We start from the raw sequence: 12,628 nt of genomic DNA on the forward strand, positions 1-12,628 counted from the left end.
GTTTTTATATCTGCACATTAAATTGTTCCAAAGTTTACAGCAACGGGTTGCTGGTGATGCTTTTGTCTTTTAATGGTCCCATGTGTAAGTGCCTCGCTCCAGTCAGCTTAAAATCAGATTTAAATGCACTCATAACCATTTACGGCTTTACATTATCGGAAACCCAAGCAGTCAGAGTGCTTCGGAAACCCAAGCAGTCAGAGTGCTGCTCCTGCCTGTTATTTCTCCCTCCCAGCAGGTTCTGTCATGTTCAATACATCACTGGGGAAACCCCTGTAGGACGTTACATATGTCCTAGTTCAAGAAAAGTGCTTTATCTCTGCCAGGGGTCTCCTGCTCTGAAAGCAATGGAACAGTAGACATTTGCATCAAATAATTTCCGTGGAGGAGACCAATGTATACCTACTCCTCTGAGAAATTATAAAGCATTTGGTTGCATGCCTCTAGAATCCAAAGACTTTTTCTCCCCAGCAAACGGAACTAAGCATTCCATTAGTCCATTTGTCAACAGGAAGAGCAACCTTGCTCACCACCCAGAGGGGATGTGTGGGGGACAGCAGGTTATTTTTCAAATTGGAAGGATCAAATCTACAGTGTAATTTTCATTTACTAGGCTGCAGAACCAGCCAACCAAAATTAAATCACCAACTTAATTCTACAGTTAGAGGACATGCATAAAGACTTAGGTCATCCCAAAGTAGATCAGTTCAAAACTGGGTCAAGATGGTTCTAAGGAGAAAACCTGCACCAAAAACTTTGAAGTATCCAAAATTTCCTGCACAAATGTTGTTCAACCTTTACTTAAGGGCAGACGCTAGGAGGTGGCCAGTTACTTGTCAGTCTCCTGAAGCAGGTACCACTGTATTGCCAATACTGGCATTCTTCTCTCAAACTCTAGTGGTTGTGATCACCCTCTGAGACTGCTTCTTTAGTCCCTTCATTCGGGGTACGGGCTCTGTCCACAACAGACATTTTCCAAAAGACGACCGAGTTGGAAAAAATTAGATGCGGTCTGGAGAAGGAAATCCTGTCACAAAACCTATTGGATTACAGTATGCAGGCAGCTTCAAGGCCTGGATAAAGTGTTCTCATGACATATGTTTGGAATCAGAAACATCTGCCACAGGAAAAGGAAAAAGTAAAACGCTGGGCAGAGGTATGTTGGAGTCTTAATTTAGCAGCTCAAAGACAGTCTGCTGTTGGTTTGTCCTTCACAGCTGACTTCCCCAGCCATTTACATATCATAACACTGACGAGTCACACCCTTTACCCACCTGGCACCTGGGAAGGACGTAAGCCCTGTGCTCTGAACAGCTGTGCTGTACATTGGCAATTTGGATACAGCATCAAGAGTGGGAAAAGGAGCCATTACAGTTGTACATCCTGTCTGTATTATCAGGAGCCGGCCTGGGGAGATCAGTCCTTTGATAGCTGCTTCTTCTCTTTGCCTTCCAACTCAAGTATCTCTTTGCAGGCGCTGTGCTCACGAACAAAGGAAGAACGATACAGCTTGTTCCTCGTGCGTTTTCATCTGGAGCCCACCAGCGCTACAGGCCTGATCCAAAGATCTGCAACCTCACTGCAGACAGTGCCATGGACTTCAAAAAGCTCTGGATCAGGTCCAACCTTAGCGCCAAAGGCCCAGCCCATGACTGTGGTGAGTAGGAAACAAAGAAACCAAATTTTGATATCATCCCTCCAGCCAGTGACCTGCCAGCCGCCCTGTCCGCAAGAACAACAATGGCCACTTTTGTTTTGTTTGTTTTATTTAACAACTCAGTGCAGGTTTTCAGAGAGCAAATGCTTTATAGACACTTTGTTTTCATTTGAGCTTCAGTACATTTAATTTTTATTCTTTTTCTTTGCCTTTGTTTTTTCCTCTTTTTTTTTTTTTTTTTACAAAAACAGTTGTAGTTATTAACAGCTGTACATATTCTGCTACATACTTTGGTGTAAAGTTGAGACAGTATGACTTAGTAACCCTCCGCGTATTGACTTATGCCCAGTTTCATTCTTTCTCAATTACTTAAAAAGCACCAGCTTGCAAAAATCATAACCATTTTGGGACATTTGCTTGTGGTGTTATTGAAGGGGGACTTTTCACTCAAAGTTCAAAACCCTCTAACCCTTTCCAACTTATTCCAAGTTAGTTGTCACATGTGGCTTGCACGCTGAAAAGTGACACTAAATATGGCACACTGGTTCTGGGTTCATTGATTCTCAATGGATGAATGCACATGGGAATCAAAGAGTCAAGCTGTGTCCTTTCATACTCTCACAGGCTCACTGGTACAAACAACCCTGTAACTGGAACTTAAAGCCATTCCGCGGGTGATGTGTGTGTCGTAAAAGAATCTGTCTCCTTCCATTATTGCACTGCAGAACAACACAGTGAACAGAAAGGAGTAACAATGTGTAATGGTTAAAAATAAGTAGATCTGACTCCTGTGTGCACAGAGATGGCACCATCTTTATGTGTCCTTTTCTGAACATAACTGCACTTCAAAAACCCGGTTAACTTTTCTTAAAAGAAGTTTTTTACTTAAGAGCTTCTTGCGACAACTAGTGCATGAACAAATCAAAATTCACACTTTCTGCACGACAGGCAAGTTTCTTGGAACCAGAGGTGCATTGTTAGTAAGTCTCATGAGGAGCAGACTTTTTGCCTTTGAAGTTTCCCTTGTTTTTGTTCTGGGCAGGCGGGGAGATCGATCTTAAAATGTGAGACTTTGGGGGGAAACTTTCTATCGAGTTTCTCTTGCCCCCAAATTGATGTTCTCCCCCACCTCAAACCCATCGCTACTGCTGATGGCTTGCAATCAGATGCTGCTGAATGTATGTCCAACTTCATCATTGTCTTTTTTTTCTTGTGTACTATCGCATTCAAACAGGTAGTTTTCACCATAACCCTAATGACTTTTGACCAGATTAAAATCAAAAATTAAAAAATAATCCATAAAAATGTAGTATAAAAATTCTCTTCCATATGCTACAATACAGGGTGAGCACTTCTGCTACACAAATACTTTTATTTCCCATTTATTTATTTAACCTTTTAGTACAAAATGTTGACACGCCAGCCTCTGTGGGGATGGGTTTTGATTCGTGGGAACCAACATACCACAAGTGACAAGACCCCAAAGCCACGGACCCCTCCCAGAGAGACACAAACCCCAGTTGTTAGTAAACAACCCCAGTTGTTTAGTAAACTTTTCTTGTTTAAAAAAAAAAAAAAAGAATTGTATTGTAAAGGTTAACAATTCTAATTCTTTACTTTCATTTGAATACAAAACACGTCATAGCAACTTGTCTTTCCTGGCTCCCTGAGCTGAATTTTACTACGCTTTCTTTGAAGTATTATTCCTCCTCCTGTATGTTCTGTCCGAAGATCAAGAAGGGCTAGAGCAGAGGCTTCTTAGGACATGGCTTCCTGTCTTCAAACGTACGAGCACAAAAAACTCCATATAAAAATGGGATTGTGTTGCTGATGTCATCAGCTCAGCTGCTGAAGAGCTGAGCAATTTCACTTCAGTCCATACAGTGTTCAAACATTTGACTAACACACTGAGCAATTCACATGTACGACAGTAGGAACAACTTTCACCAGTGGACATCTCTGCTCGAGCTGGTAATAAGCTGCAGGTCAAAGCAGTATCTCGAATGGACACTGTCGTTGGGGGAGGGGGGAGGGGCTGCCACCACCAAACCCATCAGTGGAATACAATTACAGCAGACAAAAAAAATGATAAAAAAAATACACAGCTAGTGTACCAGGAGGGTGAATCTCACCCTCTCGATTCTATTTACTAGTCCATTATTTACATTTTTCACAAGTCTTATACAGAGCGCAGAAAAAGTCACAATAAAAAATAAGTCCTTTATAGTGCCACCAAAGCGCAGACAAAAAATGAACAGCAAAACACCCTAAAACCAGAAAAAAACTCGTTTAGGGCTTCGCTGTATGCCGTATTTGCAGCCCGCCAGATACATCCACATACGCCAGGGCTTAAAATACAAACAGCTGAAATGCACCAGTCCACGCGCGTAACTCTGAGTCCACGAGCATCCACATCACGCAGCCTGGCAGGAAACGCTCTCCCAATGCCCGGCTGCTTTGCTTTCAGTCTCCTACCTCCTTCAGGAGTCTGCCCTTGTCTTGTCAGAAAGGCGCCTAATATTCAGAGCTGGCAGCCCTGGCAAAAGCCTTGTTTAATAGATGACCTCGTAGACTGTGGCCTTCTTGTCACCAGAGCCTGTTACAATGTATTTGTCGTCTGCGGAAATGTCACAACTTAGGACAGAGGAGGATTCTTTGGACTAGAGAAAGAAAAGAAAGGCAGAAAATTTTGTCTGTGTTCTAATGCTCCTACGTTCAGCTGCATTTCACAAGGCAGAAAAGCTTCTTGGTGGCGAGATAGTTACTGTTATTTACATGCAAATCAGCGACAAATTAGAAGCGTTGGCTGCACCACCATACACTTCCTGTCACAGCCCTTTCAGCCCTCCATGCTCCTGTACATTTATGCTGGTTGTTAGCCGGTGGGTTCTCCTCTCGGCTCCCCGCAGACACGGACAGCGCCACTTGTGGATGTCCCCACGCTCACTCCCCAAGAGTGGGACGTGACAGCTGCCCCGTCTGTGCAGCAGGTAAGCCCAGGTTTCAGCATCTCAGATGAGGGGTTAACCCCTGGCTTAGAGACCCCATTGGCTCCCCGTCACACCCAACAAGCTGCACGCAGCATTTGGCGCTGCTGTGCACCCCTCCACTGCTGGCCTAAGGACGGACCTTTGAACGGCCCAAGGCTGAGCGGCTCTTACCTGGAAAATGCTCGCTCCGTACGGCGTTCGCCAGGCGTTGAGGAGGTTATCCTTCCCTGTACTCACAAACCATTTACCTAAATGCACAAAGCACATGGTGTCAGCTCCCCACACGCAACAGCAGCAGCTCTCATTGAGTGGGTTACTTTCACAACAGGCACATGGTGGGGCTTCTCAGAGCCAAGCCTCTGCCAGCTCCCGAGCAGGAGATGGGGAGCCCCTGCGAAATCAATGCCTGCTCGGTGGGGAGCATCACCCATTGCCCCCCCACGCTGAACACACACAGCCTAGCAATACCCACCAATGGAAATGTCTGGCAGAACCTGGCAAGTGACACCCCATTTCCTTGCATTTCCAATCCCTAGGTGCACCAGCACAGGATTATAGCACACGAGAGGCTATTCTATTATCTCTGGCACCTTACAATCAGCCGCTGGGATAAAGTGACCTCCAACCTTCGCTGGCCTGGTCACTTCAGAAGCAGAGGTGCACCGGAGGTCACATGCAACCCCCAGCAGTCTGCCCTCATCCCCGCACTGTCAGACCCTCCCCGCTCCCAGAGGAAGAGGAGGTGGGGTGGAGCAAGGGCGAGAAGTGGGGAGGGGCACGTGGCCAGCGCCCACTCCCCTGCAATTTCCACACCCGTCACCACTGTTCAGAAGACAACTGGCTGGCTTTGGAGGACACCCGCAAACTAGGGCATGTTAAGATGAGACATTCTCAGTAAGATAATTCAGCACTCCCAAGTTTTGGCTTCCCATCGCTGCTTTGGCTGGTGAGCGAACATGTGGGCAAGACTTCCACGGACCAAAAGATACACGTGGTTGCTCATGGACACACTCAGGATGGTGGTTCACAGAGAGGTCCTGATTCAGCAGGGGCTTGCGGGCATGCCTAACTTTAAGCACGCGGGCTCAACCAACCCACTGGTAACTTACCACAGTAGGCAAACTTCAGCGAAAGGACGCAGCTCTCGTGCAGGTGGAGCTGGTATTTATCTGGCTTGGTGTGGTGCAACACCTCAACGTTGCTGCTCTCCATACCCACCGCCAGCCACTCGCCGGTGGGGCAGTAACCCAGCGAGAAGATCTGAAAGGGAGATTCAAACGAACAGCCTTGGAGTTAGGACAACGGCAGCGACGGCACGGCACCAGGGTGCGCAGAGTCCTAGCATCAAGCGTTGAGGCACTGGAACCCCCTGACAGGCAGTGCTGTGAGGTGGAGCAGCTGAGATTTGCTCTTGTCCAGCAGAGCCTTCAGGAAAAGGCATTGCATCGACTCCAATCCCCTGCCAGGCACATCCAAGGTCAACTAGCAATAAGGGGCCAGTGGAAACGGACCTGCAGCAACAATGGCTCAGCCTCAGGTCTTTGGCATTAAGCCTCAGACTACGAGGTGTGCAGGTGAAAGAGGAACCAGAAACCCCTTGGGGAGCTGGGATTTCCTGCCTATCGCAGCAGTACATCTGCTGCAGCCAGCATTGCTCAGCTCACCCTTCCAACCAAGAATTGGAGAACTTCTTGGAAGACATGTCCATCGACGGCTATGGGCTCAGACGGCCAGGGACACACCCTCTGCTTTCGGTGTCCCTAAGCCTCTGTCTGCTGGGTCAGACTCACAGGGGGTGAACCAGTCAGTAACTGCTCTGTTTGTTCAGTGCCTGGCTCTGGCCAAAGTCAGACAGGGTACTGGGCTGGGTGGATGGACCACTGACCTGACCCAGGATGGCCATTCTTCGATTCCTAACTATGCCAGCTGTGTGGCACCTGTTGACAAATGTTGGCTCCTTAATGGCGACCCCTGCTCACACCACTGACTAACTGACAAAGGGACAACCATGGGGTTTGATTTAGACATCGCTAGTCTGCATGCAAAGAAGGAGAAACATCATTTTCCTTCTGCCTACAGCCCGGGAGGGACACGATCCCTCGAGCAGGTTCCACTGGCAAGAGGGGCTTTGCAAAGTCTAGGTGCCAGTGTTGCGGCATAAGGAGATTAAGACACACGTGGCCAGATGCCATGGTGTCCCTTGAAATCCCATGCAACACACAGAACTGCATGAGGCACAAGCTCTGAAAAATCCTGGGGATACCACCCAACACCAGGCACACCAACTGGAGGATACCCCAGCAGGCTCCGGGACAACTGCCCAAAGCACCACCCCATTCTTCCAAAGTGCCCACAAGGTGAACTTTGCCATCACCCCATATTAGGCAGCTGTTCCCTCTCATGGGGCCAAGAGAAACCCAGTAGCTACCTGGGAAGTAAAGTCGTGCTGCTGAAGCTGTCTTCCTTCTCTGAGGTCCCAGGAGCGCACTGTGTTGTCCAAACCACCCGTCCACAACTTTGTACCATCATGGGAGATATCTATGCAGCTGGCGCCATCCGTGTGGCCTTGGAATTGTCTAGGAAGCAAAAATCCAACATACAAATGGAAGGGTGCTTGAATCTCTTTCAAAAAAAAAGAACAAAACATAACACGCATGGGTGTCTCTCAGAGTTTGTGTCACTTTGTGTTACATTTTCAGGGATCAACACCTGCACCTCACTGTCCATACAATCAGTCTGAGGCTGAGACAGTTGCTGATGCGGAAGCTGGATCCCATGTTTACATAAAAAGAAACTCAGAATCATATAACAATACTTTACACACACACACACACACACACACACACACACACACACACACACAGAGCTAATGTTTCAGGCTCCGAGAACTCCGTCGGTTTCCACACCGTTCACATTTTCAAGGTTTCCCTGACAATCATAGCAACCAGAATCTCGCTCTTTTCATGAAAGCTGAGACCTCAGAAAAAGGTCGCTTGAGAGATGCCAGCGAGCACTGGATGAGCTCTGACCACTAGTTACACATCGCGCTCATCATCTAAACAAACACTATTTACTTTCGCTTCTTGCCAGACTCTCTGCCTTCTGCCTTTGAGAACAACCCAAGTTAGTCCAACAAATGCCCACTGCGGTACGAAAAGCACATTCATTCTGATCACCAACCTCACCGACTTTCATGTCGATTTCTTGGCCACCTCCCGCTCGGACAACTCACCTCACCAGTGTTTGGTTGTGCAGATCCCACACCGCGATATTGCCATCACTGCAACAGGAGAAGCAGACTTTTGCATCAGGGCTGATGGCCAGCGCATAGCACGCTGGGGCAGAGGAGGTCAATTCGGCCTTGATCCGGGGCGTCGGCGAAGCCAAGTCCCAGATCGTGAGTGTACTCGCTTCTCCCCCCACGATCAGCGTGCGGCCGTCGGGGAGGAGTTTGCAGGAACGGATGTAGTTGTCTCTGTTCTGCAGGAATGAGAGATGGTGTTAGTCTCAAGGGAGATTCCTGTCCCGAAGTTGCCTCTCCACAGCCAGCACGAACAAGCTCCCTACAGCTCTCTGCTAGTCAGAGCAGATGGATGTGAAAAAGCACCTCTGGTCCATGGGCGCACACACAGTCAGCAGCTTACCAAGCAATCCAGCTGCGAGATGGGACTCTTGCTGCCCGGCTGGCTGATATCCCAGATCTTCACGCATCCCTTCCCTCCAGTGTACACGTGTCTGGTGGGGTTGCTGATTGTCACAGCACAAACCACCTCCCCGTGACTCAGTGTGTTGATCTGGCGGGCATGCCGGGGGATGCCAGGGCCAGCCAGGGCGTCGTGGGGGAACGGGACCGGCTGCATCTGCCCATCAGCGCTCACGTGAAACGAGTAGGCTCTGCAGGGGGGAGACGAAGGCAGGGGAGGGGATTAATCCAGGAGAGAGGCTGCCGCATGTAGCTCAGAGGGACGGAGCAGCAGCAGAAGCAGCAGGCCCCAGGGAGCTGCTCGGAGGTCTGGGCTGCGTGCCACAGGGCAGATGGCAGGTCAGAGCCTTTCCCAGGCTGGCAGAGACAACGAGAGCCCCCCTCGGCCAGTTGCTGACTTTCCCACGGATGTTCAGGGTGTGAAGCAGCTCAGACTAGATGGCCTCCTCCCGCCCCTGGAATCTCGGGTGGGCCTGCTGCTCCCAGCGCACCCCAAGCTCTCAATGGTGGGGCTGTCTGCGGTCCTGGGGACAAGCCATCGGTGGGACACGCCTGCCTGGGCTGTATCTGGCCCAGGAAAGTGGGACACTTAGTACAGATAGGACCAACGCGGGGGCCTGTGGGGGAGGGAACGGCGCTTGTCACCTACCTTGGGGCGTGCCCCCCACCCCCAGTCGCATGTAACCTGAAGCAATGGAATATCGGTTAAATGCACGTGAAAGACACCCTTTCGGCCCACGTCAGAGAATAAGGACGACGAATGTAAAAACTTTATTACCCACTATAGAAACGTGAACACACAGACATAAAAACAGGAATGTGGTTCAACATTTTAATGAGGCGACTGAGCCTGAGACCCAGCAGCCGATCATGCTGTGCCCCCTACAAGCTTTCAGGCCCCTGAGCTAACCGACGCACAGCAGAGAAAGGGAACGGGTGCCTTACGGTTTCCCGCCGGGAATGGACGCGAGGCTTGTGGGGAGACCCGGGCCCCTCATTGGCGGATGTGGGTCAAAGCCGACCTGCAGGAGAGACACAAACAGGCTCAGGTGCTGACCGCTGCCTGGAAACTCCCCACCTTTTCCCCCTCCAGCACCGCGACTGAACAAGCTCCCCCAGCACTGAGTGTGGGGGAGGGGAACCGGGGATTCCTGCAGTTGTGTGCGCCACGTCATACCTCATAGCCCTAGAAAAGGCAGTTACCAGTAATACCACAATCACTTGTCCTCCCCCGCTTGCCACTGGGAATGGGAAGCCACTGTCCCCTGTGGCTGGGGATCTGCAGGACGATGGGGACCCAGGTGAGCCCCAATGTCCTCCTGCTTCCAGACGGGCAAAAAACCCACATGACCAAAGCCAAAGCCCTTTTTCCGCGGGCTGCTCAGTCCCTACCCAGGCAGGCGCCTGACAGGGGGTCTAGACTGGTTATAAATGGGCAGGAAGCCCAGGACCTGGTGTCGTGAGAATAGAGCCTCCCAGAGCCGTCTGAACCCAGCAAGCCGACGATGCGGATGGAGATCACGGCCTGTGCTTGGAGCACTGATGTGCCCTGCGAGCAGCCCTAGGTTCTGGTTAAGCCCAGCCAATGGGCGTCTGAAAGGGCGGCTCTCGGTGCAGCTGGAGGCTAGTCTCTCGGGCCCTGCCTGGCCCGGTCAGTCCCAGCAGGAAGGGTGCTGGGTTTACTGACTCGCTCATCTCCTCCCCAGCCCTTACCACTCACTACTGGTGAAACCAAGACCAGATGAGCGCTCAGAGCTCCCAGTGCCAGGGAGCTCAGGGACATCTCCCCGCCCCTCCCCACCACCCCAGCTGCCTCCCGCCCCGGCCAGCCCCAGGGCGACCCCAGAAGGAGCTAAAAGTGCTACGTACAGCTCCAAAGCTCACCATTGGCGATCGGCCATAGGCGGCGGCGGCGGCGGCAGCACTCATCTGGGGCGGGAGGTTGTGGAGCCCGGCGTAGGCGCCCGGGCTCGTCAGAGAGCCATTCATTTCATGGTGTCCCATCATGGCGAAAGGAGCCGCGTAGGAGCCCGCCAGGGAGATGGGGTTCCTCAGAGCGGACGCTGGAAGAGGGGGAAGCGGGTCAGCCCTAGCGTCACCTCCCAGAGCCCTGGGAAAGTTGTACGCAGTTCAACTGAACCCCCAATTCCCCACTCCTGCAGGGGCCCATTCACCCACTCCCCACGCTACTGCCTCTCAGGAAACCAGCAGGGCCCGGGCAACTCCATGGGGGTGAAAGAATGAGTCTCCTCTACAGCCTTCGCTGAGAGGCCCCTGCACTGAGCGCCAGACGTCCCAAGGTCGAGTCTGCCTGGGAGCAGTTAACACCGCTACCTTGCTGAAACATGCTGGGGGTGCTGGCACCTGGCATGGCAGAGCACTTCCGGGGCTTTGCTCCCCTGGCAGCTCAGCTTGTCACTTATTGCTCTCTTTGCCAGTGGGCTACCTGCCATGGAGGGGGCAGCGAACCGCGCAGAAGGCGTGTGGGTCACAGCAGCACAACACTGCCATGGCTGAAGCTCGGGTCTCTGCGTTTGGCCCCAGCATAAATGGGTGTGGACGTCACAGGTTTCACAGAGATCTGCAGCAAGTCTGAATTTAGTCCCATCCCTCCTCCCCACACTCCCCAGTGTGGACAACTGGCACCCACCCTCCTGGCTCTCTGGAGGCTGGGGCAGGTCAGGCCTGAGCCTCCTCACCCACACGAGATGCAGCAAGAGCCCATGTTACACTGCAAATGGCTCAAGAGTTCTCTTCCCACCTCCAAAGTCTGTGGCTGCCAACTTCCCATCTCTGCCACAAGCCATCGAAGCCACTGGCATTTACAGGGCAGCAGAATCAGGGGTTGCAGTCACAGAGCCAACCCCGGCCCCTCCTCCAACAAGCTGGCCACTCCCAGAGACATACCCAATGGGTCCATGCCGGCTGGTTTGCCCGGCATAGGCCGAAGGCCTGGAGTGGTACTCGTCCCCGGAGTTGGGGCTTCATTCCTCGGCGTAGGAGTGTTCGACTTGAGCCCAGGCGTTGACGATTTGTCGTTCTGGCCAGGAACGAGAACACCCGAGCAGAGATGGGATTAGTTCAGAGCTTAGTGGGAAGAGACCCCTCATCTCTCACTGCACCTTGCTGCCCTGCCTCCAGACCACAGCCGTGGTGAGCTCCTGAACCACCTCGGCCTCCCTGGGATGAAGGAAAGGTGCGTTCCTGGCTGGAGCTCGCTGACTTGAAGGGCAAGCCCAGTGAGGACAAGGTAGGGTGCTGGAGTCCCATGAGTTCATAAGGGCACGTTAAAGGCAGTCTCATGTGATGAAGACATGCAGCCATGTCCTGACTGGGGTTTCACCTCAGGCCAGCAAGCTCGAGCTAAGAATGCAACATCCCCTGGGGAAGACCGCCCAAGAGGTTGAGAGACCAGCCCCATACCTCACAGGACCAGGCAATGCCAACAGCAGGGACAGCCCCAGCCCTCCCGCCAGCGCCTGGCTGCTGTGTACACGGCGCCAATCCACCTACATGGCCCAGGTCCTTCGTCTTCGAGGAAGGCGTACTGCCGGACGAGGCAACGGAGGCGGGGCTGTTGGGAGCATCCTTCTTCAGCCCTCGGGCTTTGTCTATCCCGTTCTCGGGAGGCGAGTGGGCTGGGCTAACACGGGGAGTCGCAGGATCCTAAAGACAGAACAGCACTTAGCACCGGCTGCGTGGCGGAGGAGGGAAAAGCTTTCAAGCTTGTCGGTGTTCTAAGCATGCGGGAGGGCCATGGCCATGCCGAGCTTCGTTTCACTTGCTGCCGTCGCTGACACATCGGGAAGGGTCCAGTGGCCCCCAGAGGGAACGTTTAACGGGGAGGTGGCCTGGCAGGGCCTCTCGCTTCTGAACGCTAGTGAAAAGCCGGTGAGGGAAGCAGTGGCCCACGTGAAAAGATCTAGGTCAGGTGGGGCCCTCAATCCAATGCGTAGCAACTGGGTCTACGCCACAGGCGCACGGACAGCAGTGACCAATCAGCAGGCCATGGTTCGAGGCACAGGGCCTGTGCGCCAGGTCTCCTGACTCAGCTCCCCCCACGCTCCCGTCAGCATTAGCAAAGGGTGAAGGCAGCGGCCTTGCAGAACGCCGTCATCCACGCTCACCTCGTTGGAGACATCGACCACCAGGTCATCGCTCTTGTCACCGTCGCTGTCCTGAAACACACAGTGCGTCAGGCTGTCGCCAGAGGAGCTGACCCACGGGGGGGGACAACTCCCCAGAGCACCCAGGGGATTCTGGAGCCTAGAGCTCCCT

The 12,628-nt window shown here is 52.3% G+C and overlaps 1 protein-coding gene across 8 annotated transcripts in view; it reads right to left on the reverse strand.

Moving 5' to 3' along the window:
* Positions 1–1,748: 1,748 nt before the first annotated feature.
* TLE3 (TLE family member 3, transcriptional corepressor) overlaps positions 1,749–12,628 on the reverse strand; it is a 46,588-nt gene continuing 35,708 nt past the window's right edge. For 5 of the 8 annotated variants that reach the window (XM_075007138.1, XM_075007135.1, XM_075007137.1 and 2 more), the window contains 11 exons: positions 12,478–12,528; positions 11,864–12,016; positions 11,258–11,390; positions 10,220–10,413; positions 9,296–9,372; positions 8,292–8,541; positions 7,880–8,127; positions 7,076–7,223; positions 5,757–5,907; positions 4,819–4,895; positions 1,749–4,317 (listed from right to left, as the gene is read on the reverse strand). In XM_075007138.1, the coding sequence (XP_074863239.1) occupies positions 4,210–4,317; positions 4,819–4,895; positions 5,757–5,907; positions 7,076–7,223; positions 7,880–8,127; positions 8,292–8,541; positions 9,296–9,372; positions 10,220–10,413; positions 11,258–11,390; positions 11,864–12,016; positions 12,478–12,528 (1,590 nt within the window). In that variant the 3' untranslated portion in view covers positions 1,749–4,209. The remainder of the gene's footprint in view (positions 4,318–4,818; positions 4,896–5,756; positions 5,908–7,075; positions 7,224–7,879; positions 8,128–8,291; positions 8,542–9,295; positions 9,373–10,219; positions 10,414–11,257; positions 11,391–11,863; positions 12,017–12,477; positions 12,529–12,628) is intronic. The other 3 variants (XM_075007140.1, XM_075007139.1, XM_075007136.1) reach the window with 1 other exon arrangement.

The sequence above is a fragment of the Carettochelys insculpta genome, chromosome 12 (genome assembly GCF_033958435.1).
Source record: "Carettochelys insculpta isolate YL-2023 chromosome 12, ASM3395843v1, whole genome shotgun sequence".
Classification (NCBI taxonomy): Eukaryota; Metazoa; Chordata; order Testudines; family Carettochelyidae; genus Carettochelys; species Carettochelys insculpta.